This window comes from Onychostruthus taczanowskii, unplaced genomic scaffold (genome assembly GCF_017590055.1).
Source record: "Onychostruthus taczanowskii isolate IOZ18803 unplaced genomic scaffold, ASM1759005v1 scaffold37, whole genome shotgun sequence".
Taxonomy (NCBI): domain Eukaryota; kingdom Metazoa; phylum Chordata; class Aves; order Passeriformes; family Passeridae; genus Onychostruthus; species Onychostruthus taczanowskii.
This window is the reverse complement of record NW_024501126.1, coordinates 676,629-699,585: the sequence shown is the minus strand read 5'-3', so window position 1 is coordinate 699,585 and position 22,957 is coordinate 676,629. Positions and strand designations below refer to the sequence as shown.

Sequence of the window (22,957 nt, the reverse complement as noted above, 5' to 3'; positions counted from 1 at the left end):
CAAAACTACAGATTTCAGTTCAGCAAAACAACTTATTTTCAGTTAGGTGGAACCAGCAAGCTTTTATGTGTGATCTCAATATTTTACAGGCTAATTATTTAAAGAGATAAGCAAGGAAGCACACAGGCCCTTTGCCAAGTGGAAACCTGTATTTGCTTGCCCAAACAAAAGTGTATTTCTACACAGAGGGACAGGCATGGAAGGTAACTGCCCAACTACAACACACATGAATATGAGTGTGAGTCCTGACTCTCCACACCACAACAAATAGGAAGAACAAATATAATTTAAGGGCCAGATCTCCATTCATGTGAGTACCAGTACTTTCAATATTTCCTATGCTTCAAAATAACAATCAATGGTGTTTTCTGAGTATGGTGCCCCTTTACAAATTTGGCTTTGTTTACCCAAAATATAAGCTATTATTGCTACCCTTTCCATTATCCACATACATATCTTGTTGGGGAGGGTGACTTCTTTCCTTAACATCAGCTTGGAGAAGAACAGGCCTTTTTGTTTCTCATTCCAGAAGGGCAGGTAGCTGTTGTATTCAATCCAGTAAGATGGAAGCAGTGGGAAGTACCAGGGAGCAGCCATGCCATATCTACCTGCAGGAACAGGAGTCTCATTCAGCTATCTGCTCCTCAAGAAGTGCCACTGTTGGGGTGCACTCAAAATAGCAAAAATTAAGCCCACAGAGATTTCTTGATATGTTTATGCACTACCAAGAACTTGGTAGAGACTTTTTCTGATTGTCACAATAGGAAGCACTCACTAATTTGTTATTCCGAGTAACTCCATAGCTGGAGGGTAGGAGAACTTTACATTTTCCACTGGGTAGATTTCCATATGCCAGTGGACTGCTTCATTAGGTGGGGAAGAAAAGCAAAAGACAAATGTACTGGCTCTTGCCCAAGGCAGGAATTACTTTTTGAAACCAAATGATGTAAGTAACACAGCTCAAAATCACTCAGCTGACAAATGCAGTCTAACAGGCTCCATTCTCACCCACCAGACTGCAATCACACCCTCCTGTGTCCTTGACTTCAGCTTCTTCAGGAGACCCACCTACCCAAGTGAGAGGCTGAGAAACCCTAATTCTCCCTTGCTCTGCTCTCTCTCAGTGCCATTAATAGGCTCAGACATCCTCAAAGTCATGCTCTCTTTGATCTGGGACAGAGTGTGTCCGTGTCTCACTGCCTCAGCCAGCTCTGTGTCCACTGTTCTCCAAAAGAGGTGCTACAGTACCACCCTCAATGCTTTGCATCCTTACCTGGGAAAACGTTCCTTATGTACCACCCCAGGATGAAGTAAATGAAGGAGTCTATCAGAATGAGCCAGCACATCCAGCCAAAGGAAGTGTTGTCTCCAATCATTGGGGACTTGTACATGTTGTCCCACTGCAGTCCTGCAGAGAGGAATTGAGAAATACGCTCAGAACTCCTCTCAGGCTGTGAAATACCACCCCCAGCAGAGCTCAAAGCCTGGCTTTGTCAGCCATAAACTCACCTATGCCCTGTGCCTCGTAGCGAGCAATGTATTGACTTGCATAACTGAAGGCAGTTGGAGACAGCAGACTCTGGGGAATAAACAAAATTGAAAATAAGAAACATTTGAATTAGTCTCAAAGAGAAGTCAGGTCAGTCAAGCAATCAGGTACCTCATTGGGTTATTCCAATAGCCAGAAAAATGAGTGTTGGGTTTGTTTTTTTCCCAGCAGTGACAAGGAACACTGGACCAGGCCTGTGATGGGAATTGCTACCTGGTGACTGAAATGTCTCCTTACACCTTGACTTTCTTTTGCTTCCACACCCAGGACACAGCTTCCTCCCTCATACAGGGCTTTATTTTAGGCTTTTGAAATACATCAGTGCTTGAGAATTACCTCATGGCGCCATGTGGTTAATTCTTTTATCACTTGCCTTAATAGATGTCATTTCCTGAATTTGGTGACGAGTCTGGCTTCTGGAACCTAACATCTAGCCCTTACTCTGCCCCTTGGTAAGAAATAAGGGTTTACATCTACTCCCATGTGTAGGAATTTGAGACACAGGAAGCCAGAGGATGATCTGAGGCAGCAATGAGCAGAGCTGGCCCTGCTACCCAAACCCCTCACTGAGACAGCCTGGTTTTTCAGAGTGGGTGAAACCAATCCATCTTCCTTTGCAATTCCAAAGGGGAAAGTATATAGCTAAAACTACTGTGATTCAGCTGGCAGGTGGGAACTCACTAAAATTCCACAAGGAGTGCCTTCAGTCAGGGGACACAGCTAATTCCAGGTTCCCTCAAATGGGTCATGGCCAACCCTCCTACCGTGCCTGTCACCACCCGCTGATGGAATTCAGAAAGGCACAAGATACAATAAGAGCTGGAGTGAGGTCCCTGAAGAGCTGCTGAGGTCCCTGCCTCCACACACTGCATGGGAATAAGGAGAAGCAGAACTCACCAGGAGGCTCTTGACAGAGAAGCTCAAGTGGTTCTCGATGACGAGCAGCACGATGAAGGGGAAGAAGGTGAGGATGTAGACGAGGCTGCCCACCAAGGCGGCGATGTTGGTGTTGTTGAAGAAAACGCTGATGAAGTAGCTCATGGCTATGATGGACAGGCTGTAGTCCATCAGGTACAGGAACAGGAGTGCTGTGTCTGTTTTGGGAAGGATCTCACCCACTTTCAGAACAACAATGAGGAAGGTGACGGTAATCAGGAGGAAGATGGCGCACTCGATGAACCAGGCGATGAAATGGCTGCTGGCGTTGACACCCATCATCTTCATGTACTGCAGAGAGGAAGGTGAAAAAACACAATCACAGGTGGCATTTGGGAGAAATGAAGAGATCTTTCTGCTGATATTGAATGATTTCTTTTTCCAGCTTCTGGACAGGACCTGCAACCAGATCATGCTCATTCTATCTAGGGACAACCAAGCACTCCCATTTCAGGAATGCCCAAGGTCTGCAAAGCAGTCTGTTGGAAAAGAACAGCCCACACAGGACCTGCAAGGATCAAATGTCAGCCCACAGGCTCCAAAGCAGCTTCTGGCCTTAGATTTGTATGTTTTCTAAAGCCCTTTGGTAATTTTTTAAAATAATGATAATTGATCCAGTGGCTTAAGCCTAAAAGCTCTCAAATGTCTTTGAAACCAGACCTTTCTCACACAACCTCAAGACAAAAAATAACAGCTAAATTACTGTGGTCAAAAGGAAGAAATATTAATTTATATTAGCTGATGATTAATTCCCCTACTTGCATAAAACTGTAAATTTGTATTGATAAATCCAGAAGAAACTACATGTGCTGGTGTCTTCTTGTGGATTATTACACAGCTAAAAAGATTAGTGATGCCCTGGTCCCCTGGAGACAGTGAAAATGGCTGCCTAAATTAGAGTAGGGGGCTGCCAGGGAGCACGCACTGGGGTTCATTCATTTTCCATCTCATCACAGGTCAGAGTGTCCTTTCTTGGAAGTGTTTTTGGTGAATCAGTATTTGTTTCCATGGTGTTAGATAAAAAAGCAAATCTGCTCAAAGCTTTTGTTGCTTGCTGAAGCTTAGTTTGACAAAAGTTCTTTGCTGTTCATCTCTGTTGACAGTGATCACACTGAAAACCTGAGTTAATTTAATAAATTCCCAGTGTCTCAATGTCATTTCTTTTCCAACAGGCAACCTGAATGAAGAACTTCATTTCAGAGGAGCTGATGTAATATGTAGCACCTTCTGAAATATTAAGTATAATAACTTCAAGGATAGGAAATAAGTCACTTTTCATGTCTTTGTCCCCAGTAGGTATGACTCAAAGTCAATTTTTAGAGAGCTTTAAATCTTCAGAAACCCTGTAATTTTGTGAGATGCCCATGTTTCCTGTGCTCGGCACGGCAAAGCAATATTCCCTCCACTTGAAGGGCAAACACCCTGCTTCTCCATGGCTTTGAGCTTGGTTATAATGTCAGAATTCACACACTGCAGGTCAAACAATAGGTAACTGGAATGTTTTCCTTAATGCTTGTTTTGCTCCATTTAATATTGAACATCAGACACGCTAACCAGGAATAAGGAAAATCTGTTTATAATTCTGCACGCCCCAGAAAGTTTCCCCGTACCTCATAAAGCCTCAGATCTTTCTCCTGAACAAGTGTTTTAACAAAATCAGCTATAAACAGCACCCAGGCAGCCATCAGAGCAAATGGAAGAGAGTAGGTCACGCTGGTTAAGAACCTGTAAAAGGCAAAAGCAGGCTTTAGCTGAATACAAAATGTTCTGGGGATTAAGGCTTTATACAATAATATATTTTTCAGAACAATACTCTGGCACAGGAAAAGACATGCTTATATTTCAAAATGTGGAGTAAAATTAATAATTACAAAAAAAAGACTCCTTTGCCATTGGATTTTCTATTCATCAAACTCCTGACTGCTCAGAATTTTTTATTTTTTTTTTATGTTGCAGAGGGATTTCCTTGCTCAGCAGCACCACTGGCAGGAGCAGGAAGCACCCTGAGCAGTGGCATCTCCTGCCTCTCTGATGGGCTGCATTCCATTTGGAAACATCACAGCACCAGCCACAATTCCCAGCTCTGTTCCCAGTATAATGGCCAAATTTCATGATCAGGCCATATTTCCTGGTGCTGGAGTCTGGATGTGGGTGCTTTCCTATAGGTTGTCTGTCCTACCACCCCACAGGACAGGCAGACCCAGGGCACATTTCTTGGCTCCTCATTTTAATTAAAACCTTCTCCCAGTGTCAAATGTGTGAAGAAAAAAATAAACCAAAAACAATGGCCAAAAATAAATTTCTCCTTTTGACAGGGAAAGCAAGTTTTTATAGCAGGAGATCCCCTTCATTGCACCTGCAGGGCTTATGTGTTCCTCCTTAATTTCTAAACCTGGCTTAAAACCCACAACCAGTGTTATTCCTGAAACAGTGTACAATAACAGTGAGAAATGAACATTACATTTGTTTTCAAACTTTTTTTTTTACCTGTAAAACTGAAAATTTCCTATAATCCAGCATTTTAGGAAATGTTTCCATGCAAATGAAGTCTTATTTAAAAAGATCCAGAAAAGGCTCCTAAAAATTCAGCATAGCCCAACACCCCTTGTGTACTAGTTTATATATATATATATATATTTCCTCCCCCCTTTTCTCTCCAGGATGATAACTGTGCAATACCAATCAATAAGCAGGCATTTTGTGATGACTTCTGCTGGATCCAAATCCAAAGCCTTGAGGTATTTTAATAATTGAGCAAACACATCCCTCTGAACCTGGGCTGGGCTGGGGAGAGGGAAACCCAAAGGCAAGTGGTTTTCCCAGCAGGCCAAGAACAAAAGGGAGCAGACAGCACTGGAGTCAGTGCTTCCAGCAGGCAGTTAATCACTGCACAAAACTCTCTCTCAGCAATAACCCAGGAATTTGCTGCAGAACTGGCTTTGGATGCTTCCTGCCTGTGTCCTGGGCACCTCACATGCTGCTCCCCTGAGGAGGGGTTAGAGGTGCCCAGCTCTCTTCAGTGACAGCTGACACAGGAGATGAACAGCTCTGCTGTGGCTCCTAAATGATATCTTACAGCTCCCAAAAATCTTTCGGCTGACACAGTTGGCATGGAGGTTTTTCAGTAGGAAAAGCTCCTAGGTCCAGCCTATCCCTTTGCTCCAAGGGAGACCCTCAGTAAGGGCACAATGATCCTCACATCTATCAATACTTCTTGCTGAACATCCTCCAGGGCTCCCTGATGGATCCTGAAATCCATTCCCTGTATTTTTTCCACTCAGTTTGGCCACTGTAAAGCTCATAAACCTAGGCACCCCTTTTTTTCCTCAAAAAATCAAATTTCTAAGTTCTGCTGCATTGTCTGCATGTGAACACCTACAGAACAAGCCAAGACTCATATTTAACCAAGTTTTGCCAACTCTCAACCCCACTCTGTGTAGTAAAACAGGGACAGGGAGTTTTACCTGCTATAAAACCTACAAAGTTACCACTACAATCCAGGTATAAAAAGAGCACTGAAAACAAAAGATTAGGCAAACTAAACAGACCATCTTACAATCAAAAATTCCCTCTTTTGTTCAACCCCTTGAGAAAAAAAAACAATTGAACAGAATTAAATTCTTTTTATGCTACGTGAGTATGGTATTAAGGAATGGTGTACTCCACCAGTCTGACAAGACGAGTTGACACAAAACATGAAGGCAAAAGCCACCCAAACTTACATATCCTTGTTGTAGCAGGGGTAGGGCATGGCCTGGACCTGAACAGCTATCTCCTCTGGCTTCTTGCCAGTCTGCAGTTCAATGATGGCCCTTTCAATGCTGTCCTGGATGTAAATGAAGGCCCGGCTGTAAATCTGGCTCTGGGAGGTGGAGTTGTGCGGGCCCACGGTCCAGATGCGCTCGCGGATCCTGTTGGTGGTTTGAGTTATCCTGCTGCTCATTCGGATGGTGTAGTTGAGCACAGGAGGGAGGGACAGGCCCCCAGGAACTGAGTGGCCAGGCCTTGAAGGCAGCTTGAAAATGATACCTGGGAAAAGAAAGGCAAAAGGCTTTCCTGTGGAGTTGACAGCACACACAGATACGTAGGAGCTCCTTATTTTTACAAGGCTTCTTCACAGAATTTTTCCTATCCAGAACATTTTTCCTGATTATTCCATATATAAAACATATGATAGAATACAGCATAAACAGAGAAGAAAACTGCTACTATGGGAAAGGACAAATATCACCAGGGTTTGAAGTTCCAAGAGAAGCAGAAGTTTCTATCTGCCCCTCAATTATGAAGTATAAAACCAAACAAGTCACAGGATTTATGAGTAAATCCTAATGAGGATCTAATCTTCAAATATTAATTTGTACTAATGATACAAATGTAAGTTCCTATTTCCTGCTCCCTCCACCCCTCTCTGCAGTCTGATCCCACAATCCAATCCCACAAATGTGAAAAGTGTGACTTAGAAGACTCAGTACACCATTACGGTGCTTGGCTGGAGTATCTCAAGTGATTTATGACCTTCTAATAAATTGAATTGTCTCATATTTGGACTTGAGGATCTTAAAGGTCTTTTCCAACCTGAATGATTCTGTGATACCTTTCTTGATTAAAGTACCTTTCCCCGTAGCAGCTTGAAAGGAAATGGCTGCACAAAGATCACCTTGGGGCAGTGGGATTTTATTCAAACTGAGAATTAACCAAGAGAAATCACCAGCTGACCACAGACAGGGGAGGTGTAAGGGAAGAGGAGGCATGAAAAGGAGATCTCAGTGTGCAGGTCCCACACACACTTGCTCCAAATCAACTGCAGTGTGGTGGGAGCTGTGACCACAACAGCTCCTGGGGAAAAGCCAAATATTTTATGCTGCATTCCCACACTCCATCAGGCAAATTTAATTGTCAGGGGGATTTGGGACTGTCACATACTTGCAAACAGCTCGTTCTTCAGGAAGAGCTCCTTAGCCACCGCTTCCATCTCATCCAAGTCCTGCACTGGCCAAATGCGGTTGAAGGAGACGCAGGAGGAGACGTTCACAGCCAGGGCAGCCAAAGTGTTCAGCTGATCAACAACGTCGGCGTTGTTCTGCAATTCCAGCCGGATATCATCTAGGGAAAAAGCCCACAGACAAACCCTCCAGCATCACTACACCCAGCAAAAATCCCACTCCATCTTTCCACTCCTTCACGCTGATAATGACACCAGAAAGGAGGAAAGAAAACACAACAAAACTCATCATGCTAAATATGAAGCGTGAAATACATTTCTGCACTCAGCAATACAATGAAGGCATGCAGTTGACCCAGTTTTTATGTTAATCATTTGTAATATGCTCGTGAGTTTGCCTTTGGGAGGATGCCAGCAATAGGATGTGACAGCCATCCCAAATCAGAAGTCCCCACTAACCTGCTGAGGCTTTAGACACGCACGTGGTGCTCACCATTCCTTCCACACCCTCTGGTTTAGGATGTAATAACTCGCCTGTTGAGCTGCCGTGTCTCACGGGAGGGCATGCTTTATCCAAGCACATCAAGGCAGAGCTGTGAGTGCTGTGCTGATGTGTGGACTGAACCTGATGCTGCAGTTAATAAAGATGCTGCTGTTTGCTGGCAGGTTTCAAAGGTGGCTGCATAATGCAAGGTAACTAATATGGAACAGCTGCTACAGGCACTGTGGCTTTATGGGGAGTTAAGGCAGGAGTTGTTGCTCATGAATAACACAGGGGTCATCACCAACTGGATGTAAATGACTGCAACAGACCATAATCACTCTTGGCTGCTGCTGGGCTTTGCTGGCACAGTCCAGATTTATGGTGACATGCCTGGCCACTCACTGCAAAAGCAGGTAGGGACAGCAAGGCCAGGCAGGAAGGGACTGTGATCCCCATACTGTGCACTCACAGGGGATGTACCCACCACCACTGTTACTGGTGATTCTCACACTGCACAGCAGCAAATGTCACCTTGGAGGGCCTTGCAGGCCCACCAGAGAACAGCAAACTGCAGCAGAGCATCTCCCGCATTGATGCCTCTGGCTCCATCAGCCTGGGTACATTTATCTGATCCCTGGCTGTTCCGCTCTGGAGAACTTCTCATCTGAGCCTCGCTGCGATGCAAGGGAGCTCTCCACAGCAGCTCCAGCCGAGTCCCAGGTAGCTCATTTGAAGCCATAATTACGGCTAAACAGTGTCCTCCAGTGGCCACACACCGCGGCAAAGCCTCCCGTCCCTCCACCCCGGAACACCCAGGAGAAACATCTCCTCACACCAGCGCTGTGCTCTCTAAGAGTCTTTTCCCTGAAAGATTTCTGCATCACAGCGGGGATTGCCTTGCCCTGCAGCCTCCAGCATGGGCTAGAGAAGAGCAGGCTAGGGGATGGCTGCAGCTGGCTGACTCTGGAGCTCCCAGGCCTGAAGGACAAGTAAGGAAGAGGGCAGCACATCATGGACACACTTACCCAGCTCATCTATCTGACTCAGGAGCTCAGCTGCGTCCAAATCCACCATCAGCTTGATAAAAACCTGCACAAAGGGATTCTGCAGGGCGTTCTGTCAACAAACAGAGAAAGACAAAGCATCAGTTTGATCAGAAGCTTCTTGAGCTCACTCACTCAATTCTAAACCACAACTGAGCAGCTGCCTTCACTGGGTATTTGTACTGCCCCCTCCCCACTCCCTTCACTCTACATCAGGATGGGGAAATGCCAGCAATGGGAATGTCCTGGAGAGCTCTCTGAGTCCAAGTCAGTGCTTCTTTGAGTCCAGAAAGGATGCCTACTCAGTCTCCACCAGGCACTAGAGTCCCATTAAAAAAATCATGGATAATTTTAGTTATTCGAGAAGTAAATTTCCCTTGTGTCTGTTTTAAGTCCTGTGAACACAGCCAGTGCACAATGCATAGGCAATGAAAACTTAACTTGGAGATCAGCACAGGTTTTTGTTTGGCTGAATATTTCATTATTCCACCAATGACTGCAATCAGCAGAGAATATTTCATTTCACTTTTGCACATTCCATTCTGGATTTTCTCTTGGTGCCATGGAAATTAGAATGAATTCCAGCCCCTAAAATTAACTGCTAATGCTTTTGGCTTCCAGGGATCTCATTTTTGTAAGAAAAGGAGACAATTTTTACTATAGAGAATGGGAAACAAGCGTGTGTAACATTACAGTCTACTGCTTTCGGTATCCAAGCAAGGCTAGGCTTCTTAGGAGGAGGAAAAAAATTTTATTTGCATTCACTGAGGTACAAAACATCTTCTAGCTCTTATGTGTGTACCCAGAACTACATGCTTATTATAGATACTATTTCATTTCCTGAAAAATTCATTTCTTGCCTAGTCTTGGCTGGCTGGATCAGTCCATCAAGCAGAAAGTTAATTTACAAACTGAAGAGTGTTCCCTGCTCATCTTAGCCCTCCAGCAGGCCCCAGCGCAGCCAGGGTCAGGGAGCATATTACAAACAGTTCATTTGAGAAAGAGAATTTGCAGGGAAAGGTGAGTCAGGAGCATCTCTGTTAAGGGAACAGGCAGGCACAGAAACTGTGAAGTCCAGGACACCCTGAGAGGGGTCTCCCCAGCTGACCCAAGAATGTCCCTGGAACTTCAGTTTACTTCAGTGAACAAATCCATCCTCTCAGGTCCCTCCTGGCAGGAGACAGAGAGGAGGTAGGAAATCATACCTTGATCATTGGAACTGTCTGGTTTAACTTAGTCAGTGAGTTCAGGATGACAGGAGACTGGTCCAGCCACTCCTGGGACTTCAGGGCTAACTCAGCCATCTGCTCCAGGGTTGCATTTGACTACAAAAGAAGCCCACAACATAAAAGGATTAATTTATTCATTACCTTACAGATTTTAACCAATGAATAAATCAATAAAACAGTTGAGACCAAATTTGTTTTCCTTAGGATTTTTCCTAGCATCCTCTCATTGTTTGGCAAAATACCCCTTAACACACTGAATTTATGCAAGCACTTAAACATACTGTATTTGGAGCATGCCTTGAATATCTGCTTTCCTTCTGCCTCTGGTCTGCAGAGCTCTGTGAACAAGCACTGCATACAGCATTTGTCCTGGGAGGCACATCTCTCCTACTGGCTGAAAATATGGGGGTGAAACTTGATAAACTGAAGGCCTTAAACAATTGTCCTATAAATATTAGACCAACAGCAGCTTCTGGAGGGAAGATTCAACTAAAGACAAAAGATTACTCATATGGCCAGCAAGGCAAGTAGGAAAATATGATTTGATGAATACTCCAAACAGTGAGAAAGCAGCCCTCTGCTTCCCAGGGAAACAAGCCTGTGCTAGACAAATTACAACCCTTTGCAGTGGGTGTATCCTGATGTCCTGGAGCAGAGCCATACCTTTCCCATGATTGCTCGAGTTTCTGGGGTATCTGGTGTGAAAAGGATCTTCCCAAGCACCATTGGTTTTAAGAAAGACCAAATCAAAGCTCCAGTGGGGGTCTTGACCAGGTCCAGGTAAAAGGATAAGCAAAATGGGGCTGCAAGGGGAGAAAAGCAAACAAATTGCACAGAGAACAAACAGACCAGACACAAGAAAGCTGCCACTATGTTTTTTCTCCCATCTGCCCAGTATGTTGCTGTGGCCAGTGAATGACTTCAGGGCCCTCTTCACTGACTGATCTAATGCATCTTGACAAAAGCAATCCACCCCCAAGATCTCCTGTTGCTGAACTCAAGACAACAAGAGTCTGGCTGTTTGAGCCAACATTATCTGCTTGAAGGTTAAATGGAGTTTTGTGAACTCAGAGGAGCTAATAATGTCAGTACAGTCAGAAAAACTACACATCAAGAAAAAGCAGTGACCTGTAGAGCCCTAGGACCAGATCATCAACAAATGGGAGACAGTGCAGTGTCAAGCACTGCTCTGCTGCACAGGCAGTTTTCCCTTTGAACAGTTATGGAAATAAACCACCAATAATTAGGGCAGTGCAGATCTTCAGCTACCATAAATAATGAGCACTTACAGCCCTCAGAGACATATGGAGAATAACTCAGCACTAGATCTGTCTGGAAATAGCAGAGTTCAGCTGTGAAACGTTTGTGCCCTAGGGAAAAGCCAGACTTACTGGAATCCTGAGGAATCCCATATTTCCTCATCAGCTTTTGGACATAGACATCCTCTGCATGTGAACTGTTGCTTACAGGGTCTCCAAAGTCTGGAAGCAAAGACTCAAAAAACAGGGGTGTGATCTCCTGGTTGCAGAGGACTTTTGACATGGATTTAAAAGTGCCGTGTGTTATCCCGGAGTTGTTTGGTTTAAATAACGCCTGCAGAAAAGACAAAACACAAATAAATCCTGCCCACTGAAAGCACCCCACTTGGAGAGAAATAACAGAATGAGAAGGAAAGGACTGAACTTTTTTATGCTGCTTTCTTATGAGAGGTTTGCATTTACAAAAATAGGAACTTTCCATGGAAATCATGCATTTTTTTATTATGACAGAGCTGGCACATTTATTTCCAGGTATGACAGCCAATGTGGGAAGTGCCTACAATGTGTGCAGAGAAATTCCCTATAATGTGTGACTGGTGACATTCACACACCTGGGTTAGAACACAGATTTGTCACATGGATGTGCACATCACTGTCCCCATCCAGTCCATGGCTGCACGTGGCTCTGCAATGTGCAGGCAGAATGATGACCAGGAACAATTCCTGTCACTTGTGTTCTCCTGGACTATTGATCAGAGATGGACTGGACACTGTGCTGGATGAAGGCAGTGCACCCTGGAGTTACTGCAGCTGTCAGAGCAGTAATGGGTTTGTACTGAACGTTTTGGGCAGGCTGGAGGCTTTGGGTGTGATCTAATGCACACTAAAGCTAAGGCAGTTTTTTGCTGCTGACTTTGGTGGGTTTGCCTTTAGTGGGCAGTTCTCTAGCTGTTTTCACCATCTGATCCTTCCAGTATTTTGCTGGAAATCCTCTCTCCTTTAAGACATTCTTGCTCCAATTGTTCCTCCCACAGCATGTGATCCCCACTCATGAGCACATGATGGTCCCACTGCTCCAAATCAAAACTCTCCCAGGAAGGCAACACAGAATGGATTGTGTTGGAAGAGACCATAAAGCTCATCTCATTGCAACCTCCTGCCAGGGGCAGGGACACCTGCCAGCAGCCCCATCCAGCTTGGCCTTGAACACTTCCAGAGATAAGTTTGATAGAGCTTTTTTCAGAACACTGTTGCTTTGAAACAGAATCTGTGGTTTAATGCACCTGTGGCTTCTAGGGTAAGAAATTACTGTGGAAACCATTTCAGTGGCATTTTGCCTCAAAAGCACAGGCAAACTACACATACCTTAGTCAGTGGCATTTTCCTGGACTGTCGGAGCTTTTTCAGGGAATGAATAGCTTGTAGCAATGGATCAATGCCAGATTCAACCTGCTGTCTGAAATATTTCATTTTTGTCAGAAGGCCTAACATCTTGTCCATGGGTTTCTGAAGTTCCTTGGGGAAAAACATCTGCAAGAGGCAGGAAGGAAATCAATTATGATGAGCAGAAATCTGCGTGCACAGGCATGCACACGCCCATATTGTGTTAACTCAAATATGAGCACTGTGGGATTTTCAAAACTGCAAGGAGGCTTTATAGAGTGGGTGTCTCATGGGAAATGAATGGGATTTGTATTCCTAAATCCCCAAGCACTTTTGCAAACCATTCACCTGAACATTACATAATCTAACAGTGTGTTTCCAAACACCTACAGTTGGGAAATATCTGTCACGCACTGGCTGGGATATGATCAAATCTCTCATTTCACACAGCACAGGTGTCAAACACTGCGAGTGACTTTTGACCTGAGCCCAAATTCATTGGCACTGTCATTTAACAACTTTTTTTTTTTCCCCAGGATCACTCCTGTACTTTTAAATACATGCTTACTATTCACTTCCCTGTGAATGTTTTCTTAGATGCTGTTGCTACAGTTGGGGAGGTTGGGGGGGCGAATTTCAGTCATTTCATAGCTTTGTAGTTCCAAATAAATAGGGAAAAGATATTTTACAGGACTTTTTCCAGAGCTTCCCTTTCCAAGGAATCAAAAAATTTAGCTCATATTTGGGTCAGCTGGGAGTGTTCAAGAGGTTGTGACAGCACATAAAGGATACTAGCAGATAGGGAGGCATTTAGAGTAGGTCCAGTGCCTTTAAATGAGGTTTGCTGCTTTACACCAGCTGGGATTCTCATTTATATCCATGCTGTCACAGCATGGATATGCAGTAAAAATTGCTGCATGAGCAAAGCCTGATCTTTGGCTTATGTAAATCAGTGTAGCTTCTGGCCACTGCAATGATATTTTATAACCTTTCAGCCACGGGTGCAGCAAAGACTGTAGAAACCACTTTAAAAATCCAGCACTAACCTTGTATAAGAAATTGTAAATGTCCAGGTGTCTCAGCAGGGTGACCCCAAGGAGGTAAGTCCTGCGAGACCTCTCTGCCAGAGGGAGGCTGCACAGCTCCTGCACCACCACTTGCAGCTGTGGGTCCTCCAGAAGGACACTGCAGGACTCCAGCTGCAGCACCCGAGAGAGGAGCTGGGCGTGCACAAAGGGAAAAGAGAATTGTTAGGGGTGCACTGCATGCTCCACCATGCCTGGCTTAATCTTGCCTGGCTGTTGTTCTTTCCACAGTGCCATATTTCAACCACCTAAGAACCAGAAAATGCCTGCCCATTACTCCTGCTCCCAGGGACAAATCCTAAGGACTGTGTTTTACTACCCAGCTTGCCCAGTAGTAAAAGCTTTTGTGGCTTCAATTTCTCACTGACTGATGCATGTGAAGTTTGGAAAAGAGCGTGCTCTTTGGGGCCCAGTCCAGACAACATGGCTGGGAAGGGGAAAAGCATCTGGAGCTCTGCTTGCAGGAGCAGGAGGCTGAGGAAGGGAAGCTCATCTCTCATTCTGGGAGGGTATTTTTGGACCCTGAGCGCTCTCACATGTTGTGGTTATAAACGTACTTTTTCACCTGGACTGGGACAACTTCTCAGTGACCAGGACTGGCTGAAGACCCTGCTCAGCCCCCATTAGTGTGTCCCAGAGAGCTGTGCCCTGCTGCAGATCAGAGCCATCCCTCTCCAGGCAGTGCCTGGCTGCTGACCAGCTCCTGGTGACAGCCAAAGGGACCATATGGCTCCCACTCTCCAAAGGCTGGGCTGACAACAGTGATGCTCCTACTGCATTCCTGGTGGCTATCCCAATGCATAACATGCACTGCTATCCTCTTTCTGTCCCTGTGGGGTCATCTGTGCTGTCACATACCCAGTGACCTGCTCAACTGCATTCACTAACAAATTACAGTTTTAATGGTCTGAGCAGCAGAAAGCAACAAGACCTCCCAAAAGGATAACAGCAAACTTACCTGACTGCTGTTTTCTGGGAAAGATGCTTCCAGAAGAGCATCAATGCTGGCTGTGGACATTCCTGTTGCGTTTCTGAGGTCCTCTTTGAGCTGGTCCACATTTTTAAACACATCTCTTAACTTTTCTGGAATGAACAGTCAAAGAACAATTGATGTTACAGCTTTCTCCAGACACACAGCAAATCTCAAGCACATGGAGAAGACTTTATGTGAAGTATGAGAGCATGGTACCTCACTGCTGATATGAAAAAAATAAAAAAAAACTTGGAACATACAGTCATTACTTCCTACATTTTACAGTCTGGTTTGTGGGCTGAAGTTATCACATCTCAGGGCAGCAAAATTTCCTCAGATGGAAAGACTTGGTGTTTTCTTTGTAAAGAAAACAGTGTGGTCTTGAACAGGCTCTAGAAGTAGCCCAGATAAAGGATCCCAAGGTCACAGTGTATGGTTATTTCATTAATACCAATTCTTCCTGGCAGCTAGGCAGTTCTGGGATTTCCAGCAGAAAGTGTGGTACCAGTGGTGATGTTTACCAACATTGTAAAGAAAATACAGACGAGTACCTTGCTTGCTTGAGTCTGTTAAACCCTCAGTGACGTTCAACATGGAATTCAAAGCAGCCATATACTGAGGAATCTCTTGAAAGAAAGCAATTTCTGGTACATTTTCTTGAAGCCTGAATTGGAAAAACAAAACAACAAACAAAACTGAGAATACAAAGAGAAGGCAAGAAGTCATTTCATAAACAGAATACTAAAACAGTCTAGCTCAGAGGGAGAGCCTCACCACTTCAGCTGTGCCTGGATGTCTGTGGCATCCCCAATGAGTACATTTTGGAGCTCCTGGGAGATCCTCCTGTGACTCAGCACGTTGGTCACAAGCTGGCTGCTCAGCTCAGCAGCACGGAGGAGCTGCTCCTGAGACTGGCCTTGCTCACACAGCTCCCCAAAGGGAACCTCAGGGAGGTGGCAGAGCTGCTGGATGGACTGAGAGCTCTCATAGTCACACAGAAGTGCTGTCAGATCCCGGAGGCGAGAGATCTTCAAAGGACATTTTGGAAAAAGGAAGACAAATGCACAAACAACAGTTAGATGACAGAATCATAAAAGGCAAGCTTTAAAGAGTCTAGCTGTGCCTTTCTGTCTCTCCTTAGGACTAATATTTTGAAATACATATATATTTAGTTCATTCAAAAGGTCTCCAATAGAACAACTTGTGACAATCATTGTGTGAGCTTCTGGCAGACCTGGCTGGATCTAATCCACCTTCCAAACCTTAACATGTCATTTCCCCTGCCCAACACTCTTAGACAGCAGTACTCCATTGGACTTACCTGTTTACCAATTAATCTTCTCAGAGACCAAATAAATCTGCATAGCAAAACAGGTTTAGCCTTTCAGATACCACCTGGTCATCTACTGCAGAACACGAAAGGGACTTGGCCAGAAGTCAGAGCTTCCTCATCTGCCAGCCCATGTAAAATTATAGTCCTTTGCTATTATGGGCTTTCCTCTTGTCTGACATCATTATTTACATTATCAGGCTCTTATGGGAAGAATTATTTTCAGCTTTATGCCCTTAAGTACCTGTCACACTGAGGCTCATCATATTATTGTTACAGATATATTACACAGCAACAACATTGCACAGTGCTGTATTTTTTAAAAGGACTTTTAAATGCTATTTCTCATATGGAGCAATAGACTAAAGTGCATGCATGCTATTAGTGCAGTCATGAATGCATGGGCTAAGAAGCATTTTATTCAAATGAGGCACTGCCAAACCCAAAGCTGGTGAGGGAACTCCATGAATCAATGCTGGTGCTTAATCTCAGAAGCCATTCTGGTGTTGTGGGACATCTGGGGCCAGAGTAGCATGTGGGGACTCGACTCCAGCCATGCTGGTGCTGCTACAGCTGCTCAGGCACAGCAGTAAAGCAGTTACTCATGCTGCTAACTGCCAAGTAGCAGTGCACAATTCCATGGATTTTCAGCAGGGCAGAGGTAGCTAATCCCTACTTGTGCCTTCCAGAACTCCTCCCTATCTCCTCCTCAAGTGAAGCTGAGGCATCCTAGAATGATTGCAGCTCTGCAAGGTGCTTCAGGAAGTCTCAATATACTGAATTTTAAAACTAGTGGTGCACTGAGGATTATGCTGCCACTGGCCATCTCTGCACTGCTCATCCTCCTAGGACAGCTGGTGGAAAACAGAGCCATTCTATCCAGCACATGGGAGGACAGGAACACCTCTACCTTCTCTGAAAAATGGGTGTACACTCAGAAGGGACAGATAAAAGAACACATTCCTCAACTCAGTTTACAGGTGACCTTCAAATATAGGCAGCAGGGAGAACACAGAGTTTCATCCTAGTTTTTATCAGCTGTTCTCTTAAGAAAACTTTTTTCCATATTCTGTTTTTCAAAACCACCATTGCACATTCATGTATCACTGCGGGATGTCCTTCAAGTCAGCATTTTAAGCAGACTCACTTTTAGCTTCAGGAGCTCTGGTATGGATGAATGTTTCTCAGAGGTATTATTTTGCATAAAAGAGTTCTTTTTCAGATGAGTTTGCTTCAAAAGCAGTGTGATGTTTTCTGTGAGGGGAAAAAAACAATAGTTACTCCAGACAAAAATGCAAGAAACTTCACAGATGGGAATATCAGCACTTTCATTTTGAGGCCAACTGAGCATTGCTATTTTCCACCAAACTCCTGTGGCTGAGAACCTCTGAAATCGCAGAGCAAGGTCCAAATTGTAATCTGGGTTATAAGAGATTGAGGTCAAGTAGGTGCCCTGTTCCTAGTGAAATCCACCCCACCCTGGTAATAGGTGCACAGGTAAAACCTCCTGGGTGTTACAATAAGCACAAATGATGAGTATCCATGTGAAATACCATGTTAACTCTCAGAAATAACTGCTGTCATATTACAGCTACATAAAGCTGTGAAGGCAAAGAGGTTTCTATTTGTAACATTGCTTTGTCTGAGTGTCAGCAACCTGTCATTACAGCAAGAAAAGGAGATGTGCCTTCTGGAGAGACTGGGATGGAAACCCATAACCCCAATGTGACACAACTCAAACAAAACCCCAGTCTCACTTCCCCAGGTCTCACAGCTCCAGTTAATTGCCAGCAGATAAAATCCTGTAACACCATTCCTTCCCACCATTAGGTAAAACACATTCCAGCTGAGGCCCCTCAGCATTAATGAAATCATGATCACCTGTCAATTCCCCATCTTCAGCTTCTGCAGAATTTATTAAACACATCAGGTAAGGGTTATAGCTGTTATTCGCTGTCACCTGCAAGACGGTGTTTTGAAATTCTAAAAACAGAAATCTGAAAAATAAGATAGGAATTTAAATCAGCTTCTCTTTCAAAAACAAGGTATGTATTAGTGAGCAACCTGTCAGCTATGGATGCTGCTCCTCAGCAGAGTAAATAAGAATTCCAGATGAAAGCCATCTCTCCTAAGTGGGCACCTCCCCAGTTTTATTCCATCAGTTCTTTTTGCTGTTATTTTCCAAAGCTGTCATTCACTCTCAAAATAAGAAAACACACTTGAAAGGTTCACATCTATGTGATGGATGCATTACATAGATGGAAAGGCACACCTAAGGGAGACTGAGGATCAAAAATAAGAGAGTCATCCCACAAAGGAAGGTTTTCCAAAGAGCCTACCACTGGTGGTGAGACTCCTTCAGGACTCTGTTCCACTGTGCATTGATACGTGCCAACACACAAAATTTTTTGCAAGTCTGACTTTCAGCTCAAGGAGAAGTTTCCTTTTCTTCAATTACACATTACATCCTAAATTACAGTGATTGCAGGCTTAAGTTGTTCCACTGGAAGAAAATCCCATATTTCTCATGCTGGAATGAGAATGGTTGTCACAACCCATCCATGAAATTACAATACCCAAAGCCCAAACTCACCGTGTGATCAAGTTGGTTGGGGACAGAGTGTGGTCACTCAGAGTCCAAGGCAGGCTCTTGTTGTAAAGGGTTTCTGCCACGACAGTGAAGTGATGAGCAACAATATCAATCACACTGTCAAAACTGGTTTTGTTGGAGAGAAAAGCTGAGCTGGAATTTATATTTAATTCATTTAGCAGGCCAGGGATGTTCAGCCCATCGAGAATGTAGAGGGTGGCTTCTGTGACTTCTAGAGCAGACAGGTCGCTGGCAGAGTCACTTGCCACTGCTTCCAACAGCCTAGCAAGGGAAGATCCTTCAGCTGGGTTCCTTTTGGTGCTGAGGAAGCTGCCAAACACATCCCAGACGCTTGTGTAGTAACTGCCTTCGGTGAGGCTGAAGGCACCCTGGAGCCTCTGCAGCAGGTTGGGGAGCTCATCCTGTGCCACACTAGAGAGCATGGGCAGGATATTCCAGCCTGTGGCACTGTCAGACAAATTCAGGGAGCTCAGCACTGTTTCATTCAGCAGGGCAGGAAGGAGCACGTTCAGAAGCTGGGATGGGAACACATCACCCACATCCTGGGCTGGGATGGGGCACGAGGCATCACCCTGCGCCAGTCCCTCCGTGGCTGCACTCAGAGCTCTCACCTTCTCCTGGAGCCACGAGTTTCCCAGCTCAGAGACAAGGTTTAACTTGGAGAGGAAACTCAGAGACAAACGCAGAGCTCGCGTGAGGCACGACAGCTCCTTGGAAAAGCTCTCCCTGCTGTTGTTGTAGGCAGCAGCAAACTCTGGGGACAGTTTCAGGTTGCTTATGGCCAGCTGGAACACCCTGGTAAAGGTGTCATTGCTCCCTGTCCCACCCTCCACGCCCAAGGAATCCAACAGGGGCTTGCAGGGGCTCTTGGCTGAGGACTCCCTTAGAGTGGCATTTTCAAACAGCACCTCAAGGCCTATGCCAAGCACATCTTCAAAGGAGCAGTTCTGGAGTGTCCTATAGCCATTGCTGCTGTGCTCAAGGAAAGGATCCAAGGCTGATCGCAAGAAGTCCCAAATTTTTGCTTGTAGTGAGTTATTGTGCTGTGAGGGAGATTGGCTGAACTCCTGAAGTAGAAGATGTGTTAAATTATTGACGGGTTTAATTATGTCTTCACTGGAACCTTCACTGGCAGTTGTATAATGAAGGATTTTCATTCCTGTTCTCAGAAGTTCAGACAAGCTCTCCAAGGTCTTATTGTTAAAATTAAAGAAAAGATCTATAGATTTTAATGTACTGACATTATAATTCAGCTGTAAGTCTTTTAAGATGTACAACGTCTCCTGGATGGCTTGAGTGACTTGTGAGATATTGGCTACTCCAGAGCTTTCCCCAAACTCTCTAAACACAGCTGTTATAAATTCTGACAGCTGATCCAACGCTTCACCGAAGACACCACTTGATTTATTGTTCAGCTTTTGCAATTGGCTGTTTAACACCTCCAAAAACTGCCTGTAGGCGACGATGGCTGTGTTATTCCACCTCATGGATCTCAGCTTCTCCCCAATGCGCCAGTAGACGTTCAACTCATCCCACCAGGCCTCACCCATGGACTTCTCTACAGCCCTCATCAGCTCAAACACAGGCAGCAGGATGTACTGATAACCTACATTTGTGCCTATCATTCTAAAAAACATCTTCTCGAGAGCCAGGAGCTGCTCTGGGAAGTTTCTGTAGGACTCAGACTCAAGCAGATCATCAGAAAACACAGATGGGATTTCTTGCATTCCACTCAAATGGTCTCTGAGACCTTCCAGAAGTGATGGCATGCTTGTGGAGAGCAACATTTTGAGAGCATCCGTAGTTTTCAATATACTAAAACTGGAATTACTTAGGAGAGCTGGATTCCAAAGCATTGTAGCTAATTTTAAAGCCCTCTGAATTTCTTTCCATTGGGTCATTGTATTGAAAATGGCAGTCCCATTAAAGTCACTCTGTAATTGCAGTGATGTGAAGTTATAGATTTCATCAATTATTTCCTTATTATATGGTTCCTTTAATTTATAATCACGATGTGGATTCATTCCCAGTTCAAGAAATGCATACAATTTCTGTAATGTTTCATTCTTCAAATTTCTGAATAGATTTAAGCTTTTTAATTCACTTCTATTCATTTTTTCCTCAAAGCCTTTAAAACTATGTAGATGCTTTTGTATGGCTTCTAAATCATCTGAATTAATGGACCTCTTGGAGTGCTTTCCACCAATCTCTGGTGTCTGTATTTTTCTGGAGGGGAACAAAAAAGTGTTTTAGTGAATATGAAATCAATGCAAGTGGAAATGTAAGGTAATTTAGAGCAAAGATCATAGATGTGAATTACACTGTTAGTAATATCACTTTAGCTAATGTCTCACCTTAGAACTTCCTCCAATTCAGATACTAAAGTGTGATTGTCTTTCCAGTGAACAAAGGAATTACAAATAGATCTGGTCACCCAGCTTCCTTCTTTATCTACAACAAAAATGTGAAGAGCACATTAGCAAAGATCATGTAATTCTGGAACCTGAAAAGTGCTATAATGGCAAATCTATTCAGGGTAACATGCACCTGTGAATTTAGGCTCCTACCACAAGCCACAATATCCTGGTTACACATCTGAGTTTTCATTTGGGGTGTAACTCTTCCTGGCCCTTCAAGGGAAATGAGGATGGCATCCTGGAAGTGACTTTCTGTGCTGAAATAATTCAGGAACAATTCAATGCTCCTGTGATCTGGATGCTAACAGAGGTCTCCTCCTGCTTGAGGAGCACTTTGCTGTCAGTAATGCAGAGCAAGGTGGCCAAGTATTTGTTATGGTTTCTTTCCCTTCATTTAGGGTTGCTTTTTTGCTTCTCACACATAAGCTCTGTCTGCAGCATCATTTATGTCTCCCACAGCCATTTACACTCATCTTGATATCTCTATGTGTCCAGTCCTCTCACCAGCCACTTTCCATGTTTTCTATGCTTGCACACCTCATCTTTCTTTTTATCCACCTCAACTTCCACAATCACAACAAAACAAGTAGAGAAGGGACTGCAATCCCCATCTGCCCCTTAGTTCCTTTCCCTAGCCTGTTCCCAGGTCCCCACTTAGAGGGGAATATCTCTGCTAGAAGGGACAGGGATTTGAAGGAATGGCTCATCTGGATGTAAACAGCTCATTGTGCAGCCCAGCCCCAGCCCCTGCCTCGCTGCACCAAGCTGAGTGAGAGAGTCCACAACCAGAGGCAGATTTTGACATCATCCCCCCAAAAAAGCAAACCAAGGCAAAACATTACTGCTTCCCATTTCCACTGAGGCTGCAAACTCGTGTTAATTCATTGTCTACTGACAAACCCAAGCCTTTTTTACTTTTCCATTTGAAATGAGGCATTTCATTCGCATTTGTAAAAGGCTGAAGGAAGAACCCATTATGCCGAGCCCTGAGCAGTGTGCTATCTGTATGGTTACTTATTAGCCTGCAGTTTGCTTGTCCTCAGCACCACAGGTTTTCAGCAGAGATATGACTCTTACCTTGCTCCATGCAGTTCAGGGAAAGTGGAGAATCTGTAACCCCATTCTGAACAGTTTTGAATCCATCATCGCTCACAAGAGATGCAGAGACATTCTGAGCTGCCAGCACAACACTGAAGGAGCGGGGGAAAAAGGAAAATAAATTGTGGTTACAAGTTTATGGGAAGAGAGAAAACAAATGCTCTAATAGGAAACAGCTGGAGTACGGCCTATCATTCTTAAAATGTCTGACAGACAAGACATCACCCCTATTTTTAATTATTTGTTTGATCATGCACAAGATGCAAACACCAGGGGCTTTGATGGGAAAGCCATGGTGGTGTATTAGCACAAACATACGTGTGGCACTCATTAGGTGCATGTTTTCAGAGAGTTATGTAAAATCTACAGGCCACTAAAATCCAGCCAGCAGGCCTCAGAAAACACCCAAGTGACACAGCAACCATGTGATTCACTGTTGCAGGGGAATTTCCTCCTAAAAAACCCCAAGAACCAAGGATACAGGGCCCCAGGGAGAGCAGGATCCCAGGGGGGGCAAAACATCTGTGGAAGGAAGAAGCGATCACAAATAACTGTTGCCATTTCCAATTCTCCTTCTTTCCTTTTTCATGCTGTAATAGCCATGCTAACAGGGAAGGA

The 22,957-nt window shown here is 44.4% G+C and overlaps 1 protein-coding gene across 1 annotated transcript in view; it reads right to left on the bottom strand.

The window, feature by feature from the left end:
* The window catches only part of ABCA12 (ATP binding cassette subfamily A member 12), a 76,542-nt gene that overhangs the window by 29,861 nt on the left and 23,724 nt on the right, over positions 1 to 22,957 (bottom strand). The window contains exons 8-28 of the mRNA XM_041411784.1: positions 22,319 to 22,431; positions 21,179 to 21,275; positions 18,807 to 21,050; positions 18,095 to 18,210; positions 17,361 to 17,467; positions 15,658 to 15,911; positions 15,435 to 15,547; positions 14,869 to 14,993; positions 13,872 to 14,045; positions 12,808 to 12,972; positions 11,575 to 11,776; positions 10,847 to 10,986; positions 10,160 to 10,279; positions 8,937 to 9,027; positions 7,409 to 7,588; positions 6,208 to 6,514; positions 4,096 to 4,210; positions 2,447 to 2,776; positions 1,510 to 1,579; positions 1,274 to 1,408; positions 453 to 608 (exon numbers count right to left, since the gene is read on the bottom strand). Of these exons, the coding sequence (XP_041267718.1) occupies positions 453 to 608; positions 1,274 to 1,408; positions 1,510 to 1,579; positions 2,447 to 2,776; positions 4,096 to 4,210; positions 6,208 to 6,514; positions 7,409 to 7,588; positions 8,937 to 9,027; positions 10,160 to 10,279; positions 10,847 to 10,986; positions 11,575 to 11,776; positions 12,808 to 12,972; positions 13,872 to 14,045; positions 14,869 to 14,993; positions 15,435 to 15,547; positions 15,658 to 15,911; positions 17,361 to 17,467; positions 18,095 to 18,210; positions 18,807 to 21,050; positions 21,179 to 21,275; positions 22,319 to 22,431 (5,354 nt within the window). The remainder of the gene's footprint in view (positions 1 to 452; positions 609 to 1,273; positions 1,409 to 1,509; positions 1,580 to 2,446; positions 2,777 to 4,095; positions 4,211 to 6,207; positions 6,515 to 7,408; positions 7,589 to 8,936; positions 9,028 to 10,159; positions 10,280 to 10,846; positions 10,987 to 11,574; positions 11,777 to 12,807; positions 12,973 to 13,871; positions 14,046 to 14,868; positions 14,994 to 15,434; positions 15,548 to 15,657; positions 15,912 to 17,360; positions 17,468 to 18,094; positions 18,211 to 18,806; positions 21,051 to 21,178; positions 21,276 to 22,318; positions 22,432 to 22,957) is intronic.